General features: G+C 51.1%; 1 protein-coding gene and 1 non-coding gene across 2 annotated transcripts; both read right to left on the bottom strand.

Moving 5' to 3' along the window:
- Window positions 1-288: 288 nt before the first annotated feature.
- On the bottom strand, window positions 289-11,644 carry kpnb1 (karyopherin (importin) beta 1). The gene is made up of 22 exons (XM_030735704.1): window positions 11,324-11,644; window positions 10,439-10,497; window positions 8,091-8,273; window positions 7,816-8,016; window positions 7,585-7,737; window positions 7,409-7,468; window positions 7,232-7,321; window positions 6,856-6,966; window positions 6,657-6,758; window positions 6,342-6,566; window positions 5,952-6,143; window positions 5,437-5,567; window positions 4,637-4,784; window positions 4,330-4,401; window positions 4,105-4,249; window positions 3,915-3,997; window positions 3,717-3,824; window positions 2,712-2,855; window positions 2,348-2,453; window positions 1,809-1,923; window positions 1,500-1,661; window positions 289-1,416 (listed from the first exon to the last, which is right to left on the bottom strand). Coding segments are annotated over exons 1-22 (2,631 nt in total). The 5' UTR covers window positions 11,364-11,644; the 3' UTR covers window positions 289-1,415.
- Window positions 1,999-2,139, bottom strand: LOC115785316 (small nucleolar RNA SNORA79). The gene has a single exon (XR_004020352.1). It is a non-coding gene; the product is annotated as a small nucleolar RNA SNORA79 (small nucleolar RNA).
- Window positions 11,645-12,891: the final 1,247 nt, after the last annotated feature.

Below are 12,891 nucleotides of genomic sequence, written 5' to 3' on the forward strand. Positions count from 1 at the left end.
GTCAGTACAATATAGACTTTATTAGTTCACTAAAGTTGAATATGAAAGAAAAAGCAGATCGGCTTTAAATGATTCACAATTCAGAAATAATCGAGTTTCCAGGTTCGGGTCAACACAGGAAGTGCTTGCTCCCTACAGCTGCCACGCCTCTACAAAATAAAAGCCCTCCGAAGCCGGAGCTACTTCCCTTTCAGCGAGCCTCATCATTACTGACTGAAAGCGAAGCGCTCCGGGCGTGGAGTGGAGACGGCACTGAGCGCGCTCTGCAGCGTCGAAGCTTCGTGTCAATTATTTATTTTTTTTAACTTTTTCAAACGTCCCAACAGGAAGTCGCCCGGCAGCGAGGAGCAACCGCCGAGCTGCTGCTACCAAACAAGCCATGAAGTGAGTTCCAAAAATCCCCAAAAAACAAAAATCATGGTTCTTTGTGGTGTCGGGTAAACAGACCGACAGTGGGAGGCGGCCAGAGTTCAGCGTCCAATCAGCAGAGTCCAAACATTTGAGTCCAGGAGTCCGAGAAGAGGAGCGAAAGCACAGAAGAGCTCGGGGAATGTTTCGTATCATTTTCACTTTATTTTCATCATAGCAATGGAAAAATAGAACCTCATACAAACGTCTTCAATCACCTGAAATCTTAACAAGCAAAAAGGTGAGTGACCCGTTCACAAAGCAGGCGCGGCAGCGAGGAAGCCTGAAGCAGCTCGCAGCGCTCGCTCATGCCCAGGCTCAACTACTCCCATTTGGCACTCGCTCCTCTCAGCATCGCTTCTGCTTTTATTTTGAAGGAATTTAGTGCTGCCGTTGTTTGGATGAGACGGAGCGCGCGGAGGCGTTTGTCCCTCACAGCTCCACCGCCATTTTTAGTGCTCAGAAGAAGAAAAGTAAGAGCAACAAAAATCCAAAGTTTTCCACAGAAGAAGAAGTCCACGCAGTCACTCGATCATCGGATTCCACAAAGAGTCGTTTTTGTCCATTTCCCCTCCTCCCCCCTCCCCTTGAGCCAGGGGGTGGCAGCGACAGGTCGGTGACGTCATTGTGATGTCATAGGAGAGCCCAGCTACACAGCAAAAGAGGTGGGCCGCGGGCAGAGGAGAGGGGAGGAGTGGAAGGAGGGTGTTGCTTCTGTAAGGGGGAGGAGGGGGGGGAGTCAGAGTCCAGTCCACAGGGCGTCCGGGAGGGGAGGGGAGGGGGGAGGCGGGGTCATCGCCTGCAGGAACTGAAGGTGGTGTGATGTCATCATCTCTCGCTCGCTCACACGTCTCTCTCTCGCGCTCACACACAGACACTCATCTCTTCTTCTGCTGCTTCGAGCGAAACGCCGACAAACACAGAAGAGTTAATTCCAGCGGGCCGATTTGTCCTCATTGTCCTCTGATGTCTCTCATCTCTCGCTCCGACACGGCGACCGGCCGCCATCTGCAGGAGGAGCACAACAGAGCGTGAGAAGGAGGAGGAGTCAGAGAAGAACAAACAGGAAGCTGTGTGGCGCTCACGCTCACCAGGCCTGGCTCTTGAGCTTACGAAGCTCCTTGGTGGCCCAGGTGGCCAGCGTCTTGGTCTTGGTGGTTTTGGAGCGTCGGCCCTCCGTCAGCAGGTCGTTGATGAGAGGGCGAACCTCCACGAGCTTCATCACATCTTTACCGAACGCCGTGCACAGGTCGCTGAGGAAGCAAACAACACGTCAAACAAACTGAAGCTTTTAATTTGAAAAACTCAAAACAGAGCGACCCTCCAGAATAGAACCAGGACCGCCATCACCAGCCAACATGGAGGAGTCTTCATCTCACTGTAGATGACCCCTTCCTTACCCGATGAGTCCAGCAGCATTGGCCACCACTCCATCAGAGTGATCCTCATCCTCAGCTATGTGGTGGATGAAGGACAGGATGAACTCCACCCGAGGCTGGACCAGCATCACGTCAGCTACGGGGAGGAAGAGGGAGAGATGAAGGTGAGGCAGGAAGAAAAGGAAACACATGAAGTCAGTTTGAAATGTTTGTTTGTTGGGTCCCGCAAAACCAGGAAGCTGTGGCAGTTCGGCCGCAGCCTGAAGCTTCCCGGGTGAAAAAGACCCGCGTTTGTCTGCGACGTCACTAAAGCCTCCCGCTTCACTGTGCACGGGAAGAGGAACTGACGTCACCTGGAGGAGGTGTGGTCATGTGATCACAGTTACAACACTCTAAGTCCCCTTTAGCATTCAGTACATGGTTATAAACAGCAGGAACATGCAGACTGAGCTCCTCGGCTCTCGGTGCACACCTGAGCCTGCAGGTGCTGCCGTTTCCTGTCTCACACACAAACAGGGACCTAAAGTGTTGCTGCTGCGTGTGTGTTCGTTCTGTCTTACGGTGCACGTTCTCCTGGTCCCCCTTCAGGCCCTGGATGATCCCGGTGTAGGCCTCCAGGCAGCCCTCCCTCAGCTCGTTCAGGTAGTCCACCATGTCGTAGTCCGTCTGAAACAGATGGTTCAGGTGCATCAGGTAAACACGAACAGAGAGGGAGTAAAACTCTGAGGTCAGAGGTCTCAGACAAACGTGGTTGGTTTTAACATCACGGTCAGCGTGGTGCATGAGGTTTCATCACAGACCAAACTCAGGATCAATCACCCATTTCTACACCTGAGGCTCAGAGAGCCTGAGGAGCGTCAGACCGAGAGCCCAAGTTTCAGCTTCACTGTTTGCTCAAACACCTGTGAGGAGGCGGGGCTTTACCTTGTCCACCTGAGCCTGCGAGGCCTGCTGTAGGGTGTCTAGAACGATGTCCAAGTACTTCTTAAACTCGCCTCCGATGGCCAGAGCGATGTCACCAAACGCCGAGAGGATCTGAGGCTTCACCGACCGGTGGACGTTCTCGTTCTGAAAACAGACAGATGTTTAACACCTGAACATCTGTATGAGGTGGACCGAGGGGACAAAGATTCAGCTTTATAAAAACTGCAGCTCTGAGGTCGAAACTTCATCACTTTATCATCAATTCTTCCTCAGGGAGGAGGAGAAACACCCCAGAGGAGCTCAGGTGATCTCTCTGGGTCACAATGAGGTCGTCACATTTAGATGTTAGATTCAACTCATTGTCATTGTGCGCATAAGGCACACAATGAAATGATGGTTCCAGATCACTCATCCAGAGACGAGCATCTGCGGTCATGCAGCCAGAGACCAGCACTACCATTAGGCAATGTGGTTTAAGTGTCTTTGCCCAAGGACACAACGCAGCACAGGGACAGGGGCTCGAACTGGCAACCCTCCGGCTGCAAGGTGAACGCCTACCCACTGCACCACTACCACTAGTATTTGAACCCGAACCTGGAGCTTCGTGCTCAAAGAAAACCAGATTCAGTCTTTAGACTCTGACTGGCAGCGGGCGTAAAACTGCTTTGGTTGCCAGCTGATTGTGAGGGGGTCAAAGGTCGATTGAAATGAAACAACCCTCATGAGTTTCTCTACAGGCCGTTTCCTGATATCAGAGCAGTCAGCAGGTGGCGCTGCTGTCTAAATCTGTGCTGCAGTGATGTCATCCCAACTCTGCTCAGGTTAGAAAAGTACAGGAAGTGAAGGAGGAAGTGGTGGTCTCAGATAAGCTGGTTTGTTTACATCACGGTCAGCGTGGTGCATGAGTTTTCATCACAGACCAAACTCAGGATCGATCGGCTGATCGATTAACAGTAGGGAGGAGGAAACAGTGAAGAGAGAGATAAAGAAGCTCCTCCTCCTCACCCCGAGGTTCTCGAGCAGCAGCTGCATGATCTCATCACAGTAAGGCAGGATGTTGGACATCAGAGCTCTGCACAGGTCGCACACCAGACCCACGGCCGCCAGACACACCTTCAGAAAAACATCATCATCATCATCATCATAAGGATGAAGGAGAATCCTTTAAGATCAGGAAGTCATCAGCAGCAGCGTGAGTCCTACCTGATACTCGGCGTAGTTCTTCAGTCCAATAGCCAGGAACGGCTTGAAGGCATCCATGTATTTCTGGAAGTCGCTGCCCAGAACTGGAAGAGAAACACGCAGAGTGAGACACGCCCCTGAATGTAGTGCCGCCATCACACGGTCCCATCGGCTCCCTCGTTCTGCAGTTAATCAGATAAACGCTGCGTACCTTCGACCAGTGTGGACACGGCCATCAGAGCGTCCTCCTGCACGCCTCCGGAGCCGGCGGTGCTCTGAAACATCCTCAGCAGAGATGCCATCACCACATCCGAGATCTGCAGGGCATCCTGATGCTGCACTTTACGAAGAACATTCTGCACAGACACAGGAAATGCTCAGAGAACCGCCACAATAAGAGCACAAACACAGCGAAGGCTCAGGTGTGCTGGCTCACCTGCAGAGTGGCGCACAGCAGCGACTGCAGGTCGTTGAACTGGATCCGGTCTGAGGTGCTCTGGATGTGAGACTGGAGAAACAAGACATTAAGAGGTGTGAAGCCAGTGCTTTTCAAATTAAAAGCTGCACATTATAATCTGACTGAAACTGATTTCCTGTTTATATTTTTGAGTCAGTGTTTTACTTTTTTTCCCCAGACTTCAAGATTTTTCTTTTGTGAGCAACTTTTACATTCTTGGAAAAACAAAATGTAGCTGCGTCAGTGTTGCTCCGCCCCTCAGACGGCGTCCTCGTCTCTGCCTCACCTCCATTTGCAGGACCTGCTGCAGCCGCTCCATGATGACCAGCGTGGTTTTCTGCACTGCGGGGTAACAGTCCTTGGCGCTGTTCTTGACGATCTCCATCAGAGCCTCGTAAGCCGCCGAGCGCAGGTTGTTCTGGTGACCGTCGGGCCTGAGAAAACAGGAAGCAGACACACCAGTCAGAACAGCTCACAGTGCTGATGTCACTGCAGCAGGAAGGCCGTCAGCTTCTCAGACACAGACCGAACCTCTGTTCAGGTCATGTGACTGTTTCAGGCTGAGATTCCCTAAAAATCATCTCAGGTGGAGCTTGGCCCAACCCAGAAATGGATGCAGGGACTCAGATCACACGTGGACTGCAGGGACTCTGCAGCCTCAGACTGAGCTGGTTTACTCTGAAAACATTTAAACGTTCTGACTGAGGAATCACAGGAAGTGATGTCAGTAAGATGTCAGGGTTTCAGAGGACGTTGGAGCCTGAAGATACAGAAGCTGCAGCGGTATGAAAGATTCATTTTGTAACATTTTATAACCAGGAAGTCAAAGGAAACAGAGCAGCGTGATGGCTGCAGCATTTCCAGAGACGGTTAACAGGAAATTATCTGCCTGCAAACTCTTCTTCTGCATTTTCAAGTTCCTCACTTCATACCGAAACCAGGAAGTGGTCACACCACCATCAGGCTGTGGTCCTCATGTGGAGGTGCAGCACTGACATCAGTGTGAAGCGACACGGACTCTGAATTTCCTGCACCCACCGCCTCTACCTGCCTGCACCAGCCCATACCCGTCTGTGTCCGTCATACCTGTCTGTGGTCTCCAGGAGCTTCTGGACGATGATTTCGAAGGACGAGGACAGGCAGTAGGTGCTCGGCTCTTCCTGGTCCTCGGCGGCATCTGTGGCTTCGTACGCTGCCTCAGCCAGAGATGAGAAGGCCTGATGGAGAGACAACACAATAAACGTTACAGCACGTTAACGTAGAACAAGCTGCAGGAGAAGAACGATGAGGTCACAGGCGAGCGGTCAAACTGTGACCGAACACGAACTCGTGGCCTTCAGGTCTCAACACCACGCCAAACCTTCCCCTTTAAATCCTTTTTGAAACATCACTGATTCAAAGTGTGTGAAGATGGAGATGTCGGAGACCAGCTCCCAACCGCAGCTTTCAACATGCCGTGAAACGACTTCATTAAATGCCATTTCCATTTTAACATTAAAAAAAACTAAAACTTTTGAGAACTGATTTGATCATCTCAGCAAGTGTTTCAGCAGATTTGTCTCCAAGACTTCACATCTGTCCAGCAGAGGCCGGCAGCTCACCCAGCAGACGTTAGAGGCCACTCTAGGCTCCGCCCCCAGTCCCTCAATCAGACACTGCAGCAGGGGGGCCAGGTAGACCTCATTGATGGCAGCTTCAGGAAGCAGCTCACAGATTCTCCCCACCGTCCACGCCGTGGTGTCCCTCACCACCACGCTGGGGTCCTTCATCAGCTCGATCAGGGTGGGCATTGCCTGTGGGAGCAGGGGGTGGCGTTTAATGCACAGAAGGAACCGTGTGACAGAGAGATCAGGTGAGCTCAGGTCAGGGACAGAGAGGACAATGGGGGAAAGACACTCGAAAGACTCAAACCTGCGCCACCCACACCACAACGCGGCATATGCATATGGTTGCCGACTTCACCGCTAAGCCACCCGGGCACGGTCTCTCACCTGTATGACGAGCGGTTTGAGCTGGTTCAGTTCGGGTCCTTCCAGGATGGAGCCAAAGGCCATGACGGAGGCATCGCGGTAACGCCAGTCAGGGTGCTTGATGTTCTCTTTGATGAAGGGCAGCACGTGAGGAACCACGTCATCTTCACAGCAGGTGGCGAGCAGCATCAGGCACACGCCGGCCGCCTTGCAGGGATTCCAGTCGTCATCGTCGTCGTTCTCATCCTGCAGGAGGAAGAGAAGGAGGATCTCAAACAGGCGGAATCACCGAAAAACAAACAGGTAAATGGGCTCAGGCTCCGACAGGTGAGCTACCTGTTTGGTGAGGGTCTGGGTGAGGATGGGAACCAGGTACTGCAGCGCACCTTTAGCGTAGAACTTACTGGTGTGCTCAGGGGGCCGTCCCTGCTCCGAGGCCTGCGATTGGACCAGAGAACAGGAAATAAGCAAATGGTGAACAAAGAGAAGTTAATTAAAAAAAACTTGCTGTTTCTTAAAGAAGTGCCATGCTGACCTCTGAGGCCTCAATGGCCAGATCCATCTCCTCATCACAGACGTTGGACCAGAACTCGATGCCCTGCAGGGCCACCTCGTCAATGTCGCTCTTCATCGCCTCGATGGTGATCTGACAGAAACAGGAAGAGGACAAAAATGGGGTCACCAGGAGAGCAGATGTGCTCATGAGAGGACTCAGACTGATTGGAGGCTCACAGCACTGACAATCAGCTGGTTTATTTTAGTTTCTCTGCAGGTCTGTGAAGACTCTTATTTTGAAGGCATGAGGCAAAGAGGCCAATCAGCTATGATGTTTGTCACCGTTCACCTCTGGAGTTTAAATAAAGGTTTCTCCATCTATGCGATGAAATAGAACGACGTAAATGTTGTCTTACCGCGAACAGAGCGGGGCCCATGTACGTCTCCATGTACTGATAATACAAAGACATGATCTTCACCAGGTTCTGTAAGGCCGCCACACGCACCTGAAAGCAGCACACAGGCACAGCAGGTGAGGGGTTAAAGGTCACAGAGGGGACAGAGCGGCTGCGTTAGGTCGTGGGGTTACTCACTCTGGTGTCGGGACACTGAGTCGCTTCACAGACCACCTGCATGATGAAGTGTCGCTCCGTCTGAAACAGAAGTTAAACATTCGTCACCTTCGTGTTCGTACCTAATGTTATGTCACGTGTTTCTGTGCGTTTAAAGTTAAATAAACGGGGGGTGGGGTTTGGAAAAAGCGGCGTACATCCTTGTCAAAGTTGGCTTTAGTGAACTCGAGCGAGTTGAGCAGGGCGTTGGTGGCGGCCAGCTTCACGTTGTTACTGGGCTCCTCCTTCCTCATGCCCTGGATGATGGCCGTCAGGATCTGGTTGGCGTTCTCCTGCAGCTGCTCCGGGTCCTGAAGGAAACACCCAGGTGAGTGAGCTGCTCAGGTAACAATCAGGTGAATTGCTTTAACGTGCTCGCCATCACTCACGATGTCCTGGCAGATGTAGCCGATGGCCTCCAGCGTGGACTCCTTCATGTGTTCGGTGCTCGACGGGTCGGTGACGTTGGCGACCAGCTGCGGGATCAGCTCGGGCCACTGGTTCACGGGAATCTCGGCGCAAGCGATGCCGGCGACGCACTGCGAGGCCGAGCTGGGCCGGTACGTCTCTGTGCCCAGAGTCTGTAGAACCTGCAGGAGACACGTGGAGACATTAAGACAGACAACGGAGGAGGCAGCCGAGCGGCGGTTTACTCAGTGCTTACGTAGTTCTTGATCTCGCGGCGAGCGTTGGCGTCGATGGCCAGCCATCTCTGCTGGTACTGCGCCTTGACGTCGGGGTCTTTGGAGGTCAGCGAGTTCTTCACCTGCAGACCAGCAGCGACGCGAGCCACCTGGGTGTTCCCCGGGTTCGCCAACACTTTAGACAACTCCACCAGGAACGTGGGCTGGACAGGGAAAAGGAGGAGGGCAAGAAAATCACACGAGTGTTTCAGTCAGTGTGTCAGTGTCTGCTCTGATTTATGGGTCGAGCATCAACCTAAAAGTTTATTCTCGATCGAGCAGCAAACGTTTAAATCTGCTGTTCTGTTTTTTACTGATGACACTTTGTATCTACAAAGTTTTTATTAGATCATCGGGCCTCTTCTCTGGTTACTAAAAACTGAGGAAGTTCTGAGTATTTAAGTTATTAAAAATAATTTGATCATTTGTGGAATAAAACAGGTTTGCATCATGTTTCCTGCTCCTGCCAAAAGGAGGCAGTAATACAAGCTAGAAGCTAATCAAAGTTGCTGCTAACGAGCAGGTGTAAGATCAGGAGAAACAGACAGAAATCCACGAACATTAACCTCAGCCAGGTGAAGCTAGCAGGTCACAGGGTGGTTGACCTCCCAGTGAAAATCCAGCTGTGACCTCTATTAAACTTCTCTTTTGCGTTTCTGCTGACAGCGATAAACTTCCTGCTGCATTCAGTGTTGAACTTTCACGGCAAAATAAATTATCAGCTCCTCGTCCAATGAGAACTTTCCTTTTCCTCTAATGTTCACGTGGTTTGTTCTGAGGTTTGGAGCAGAGAGGACGAAAGTCCAGATGTTCAGCATGCAGAAACCATCCTCCAGCTGAAACATCTGGATTGAAACGATTCAAATTTTAAATAATAAATAAATAGATAATTCAGTCGTGTTTTTGGCTGTGATGATTACATCTGTCAGTGACCTCATCAGGCTAAACTGAGCTGCTCCAACCTCATCCTGCCCCCCCCCCCCAAAATCATCGCAGAAGAGGAAGCTGATTGGACAACTCTGACCCTTCTCATGGAGCTCTGCAGATATCACCACTCACATCATTCTGGTCAGTAACTCAGACTTCACATCTGAGGTGGTGAGTCTGAGTTGGACCTGGAGAGGACTTGTTTACCTCAGACCTGCAGCGCGACCTCGGTGGTCAGAGCACCAAAACATGCCAGAAAATCACTTCTCTCAATGGTCTGACTGACCCCAGTCCCTCAGATGGAGCTGAACCAAACACTGAGTTTAAGCTTTTATTGTGAAGCTGCTCCATTTATACCACAAAATACTGCGAGATACCTGATAACTCTGTTTGCACTTCTCTCTTTCACCCTGTGAGGTCACTGGGTGACCCCAGAGTTTGTAATATCTGTTCAGTTCATGCACCAAAATCGATTTATTTGTGTTCTAAAAGCTCATCTTGCTTTTTCTGTTTGGTCACCGTCGATATACAGTTTACAGTTTAGTTTAGCTCAGACTGAGATGACAAAAGAAGCAGCACCTGGATCTGATCTGAGTGTGAACCTGTTGCTCAGGCTCTCGCCCGGTTTGCCTTCAGCGATGCGTGACGGCAGCAGCGACTTCAGTTTCCTCATAGCTCCACTGCTGCTCAAGATTGAAACTCTCCCCCAGTCCTGCCCTGCAACTACCTGCAGGACCCTGTGTTCACCATCACCTCCACCTGTACTGTAAATTCATTTTTTGATTTGAATTATATGTGAAGATCAATGAATCTGTAAAGTTTAAACATTTCTCAGGGGAACGGTTAGTCTGCTTAAATGATCCTGACTGTAAAGACGTCCTCAGCTTACTCATTAACAGTGTGGAGATCAACTGCTTCACAGCTGGAAACAAACCATCCTCAGGGTACCGCCCGAGCCAGCTGTGGTCCTCCTACATGAAACAGACCTGCTCACACCTGCCCACACACACCTGGACACAAAAACCTGCAAGTCATCTGACCAGCAGAAACCAGAGCACCTCTGTGGGTGTTTCTAGAGATCCTAGAATCTACTTCCTGGTCTGCATGAAGTTAACGTCTATACTTAGAGAGCCTGTGAGGTCAAAGGTCAGGGTCAGCAGCAGAGTCACCTTCACCCTCTGATGAAGACCTCTGAGTAACTGAAGCATGCATCGGGGGCTGACGGGGGGTTTTAATGTGAGAAGTGTGCGTGAGCGCGTGCAGGGGGAGGAAGGGGAGGAGGAAGCAGCAGAGGAGGAGGAAGAGAAGCCGGCGGGCTCCAGCTGCTGTCGGCCCGTCTCCGCCCGCAGCAGCCTGAGCTCCGGCTGCTTCTCCCTCCATCACCCTGCACCCCCATACTCACCAGGTTCTCTATGGCCGCCTGCTCCAGAAACTTCTGCGCCGCCTCCAGCTCATTCCGGTCTGCGGGGAGAGGGAGAGGAGGGGGCTGTTAGCGGACAGGCTAACAGCGGTTAGACCGGTTCAGCGGCTGTTCACACACAAACACGCGGCTTCTGGGTCGATGCCCCGCACTAATGAGTCACATTAGAGTTATAAAATTTAACCCCCGCCCCGCAAGGAGTGCCCGGCGAAGCTGAGGAACAAGCCGACTCCGCAGCGTGCGCGTTAGCCTTCAGGACTCTGCTACCAGGCTAACGCTAGCCGACACGTTTCCAGAGACGCGCACAAAGTTTTATGCGCAATCAGCGAAGCCGCTAAAACTGCGACAACTCCGATTAAAGCAGCGGGGCACAGGTCACCTCGCAACCAGAATGGCTCATCTGTGCCCGCGGCGGCTATAAACCGGCGTTAGCCGGGACAGGGCAGCGAGGAAGCGGCCGACAGTTTGAATGGTCCGAGCTAATGCGCTAGCTAACTGCTAACCCAGGCATGGGCAGGGTCGCGGGTTCTGATCGAAGACAGGCAGCCGGCACGTCGCCCCCTCTGGGACCAGATACACATGATGGTGACATGACAGCATGTTCTTGTTTCTCCCGAGCAGGCTGACGGCTTAACTATGCCGGCGAACTGTGATTAATGCCGGGCGGAGTGCTAAGTCACCAGCGGCGTCAGGCCGTAACGCTGGTGGGTTAGCACCGCGAGCTAGCATGATTTCCCTCCTTCCAATCCAACTTTCTCCTGGGCTCCGATTAAGCCTGCCGCCGCGCAAACACCGCACCTGCCGGCCCGAGGCATGGCTTCGGGTCCGGGCCGCTGGGTGTGCACAGTCCACGGGGCCGGGACTCACCTGGAGAGACGGTTTTTTCGAGAATCGTGATGAGCTCCATTCCTCCCCCGGCTGCCTCTTCACTCCGTTACTTTCGGTTGCCGCGCAGCGCCCACAGCGGATTATATTTCTTCCACGGAGCTCGGTCGTTGCCAGCCACGGGGCGGGTTCAGTCGGTTATATGGGTGGCGGAGGTTCCCTGGCTGCTCGCTCGGTGTATTTTCAGTCGGATTGTGCGGGAAACGTTAACAGCGTCAGCGCAGATCAGGTCTCGTAGATTCACCGCCGCCCGTTCGCATCCTGTGCTACAGGGAGGGAAAGGGCCGCGCGCTTCTCTCCCGCGGAGGGATATCACGTAGTGACGCCGGTGACGTGCTGCCTTCAGGGACCGCCGGACACTCTGACGTTATATTAAATCACATACACTCCTGTCATGTAATATATTTCCCAGTGCTTCATTGTGATGAATGAAAATTAAAACACTGATGAATAAAATGGGAAAAATAAATATATGTTTTGTTTTCAGCACTGTAGCCAGGCTGACAAAGAGTCAGAGCTCTGTAGAGCCGAGTATTCCTTTCACTTTAACTAGTAGTGACTTCATGGATTTCTTTACAAATAAAATTTTAGACATTAGAGAAAAAATTATTCATAACCATCTCAAATCTTGATCTTCATGTTCGGCTGCTTTCAGCACTGCTGGTATTTGTTTAGACTCTTTGGCTCCAGTTGATCTTTCAGAGTTAACTTCAATAGTTACTTCCTCCAAACCAGCAACATGTTTATTAGATCCCATTCCTACTAGACTGTTCAAAGAAGTCTTTCCAATTATTTATGCTTCAATCTTTAAAATGATCAATCAGTCTTTATTAGTTGGCTATGTACCACAGACCTTCAAGGTGGCTGTAATTAAACCTCTACTTAAAAAGCCATCACTGACCCAGCTGTCTTAGCTAATTATAGGCCAATCTCCAACCTTCCTTTTCTCTCAAAGATTCTTGAAAGAGTAGTTGTAAAACAGCTAACTGATCATCTGCAGAGGAACGGTTTATTTGAAGAGTTTCAGTCAGGTTTCAGAATTCATCACAGTACAGAAACAGCATTAGTGAAGGTTACCAATGATCTTCTTACAGCCTCTGACAGTGGACTCATCTCTGTGCTTGTCCTGTTGGACCTCAGTGCAGCTTTGATACTGTTGACCATAGTTCAGCATTAGTCAGTGAAACGTCTGTGATGCTGATGTGGTCAGTAAGTAGCAGAGGGGGTGTTAATCAGTTTCAGGTGCTTTGGTGTTCATGAAATTAACATTTGCAGCAGAGGAGCAAAAAATAAACAACCGCCAAAAACAGGAATGGTTTCACAGGTGGAGGACACTCATATTTTTCCCTTGGCTTTTTTATTTGTTTGTTTTTACTAGTTTTGTATTTAGAAAGAGGTATTTGCTGCCTGTAACATCGTTCAGCATGACCGGATTGGTGGTGGGTCAGTGATGGTCTGGGAGGCGTATCCATGGAGGGACACACAGACCTCTACAGGTGAGGCTACAGCACCCTGACTGCCATCAGGTATCACCTGTCAGACCCCACGCT

The sequence above is a fragment of the Archocentrus centrarchus genome, chromosome 8 (genome assembly GCF_007364275.1).
Source record: "Archocentrus centrarchus isolate MPI-CPG fArcCen1 chromosome 8, fArcCen1, whole genome shotgun sequence".
Lineage (NCBI taxonomy): Eukaryota > Metazoa > Chordata > Actinopteri > Cichliformes > Cichlidae > Archocentrus > Archocentrus centrarchus.

Coding starts and splice junctions, on each gene's coding strand:
- kpnb1 (XM_030735704.1), bottom strand. CDS start 11,363: ATGGAGCTCATCACGATTCTCGAAAAAACCGTCTCTCCAG. Junction 7,469..7,584: donor AAGCCAACTTTGACAAGGAT/GTACGCCGCTTT, acceptor CTTCTGTTTCAG/ACGGAGCGACACTTCATCAT. Junction 1,924..2,347: donor GGACCAGGAGAACGTGCACC/GTAAGACAGAAC, acceptor TCCTCCCCGTAG/CTGACGTGATGCTGGTCCAG.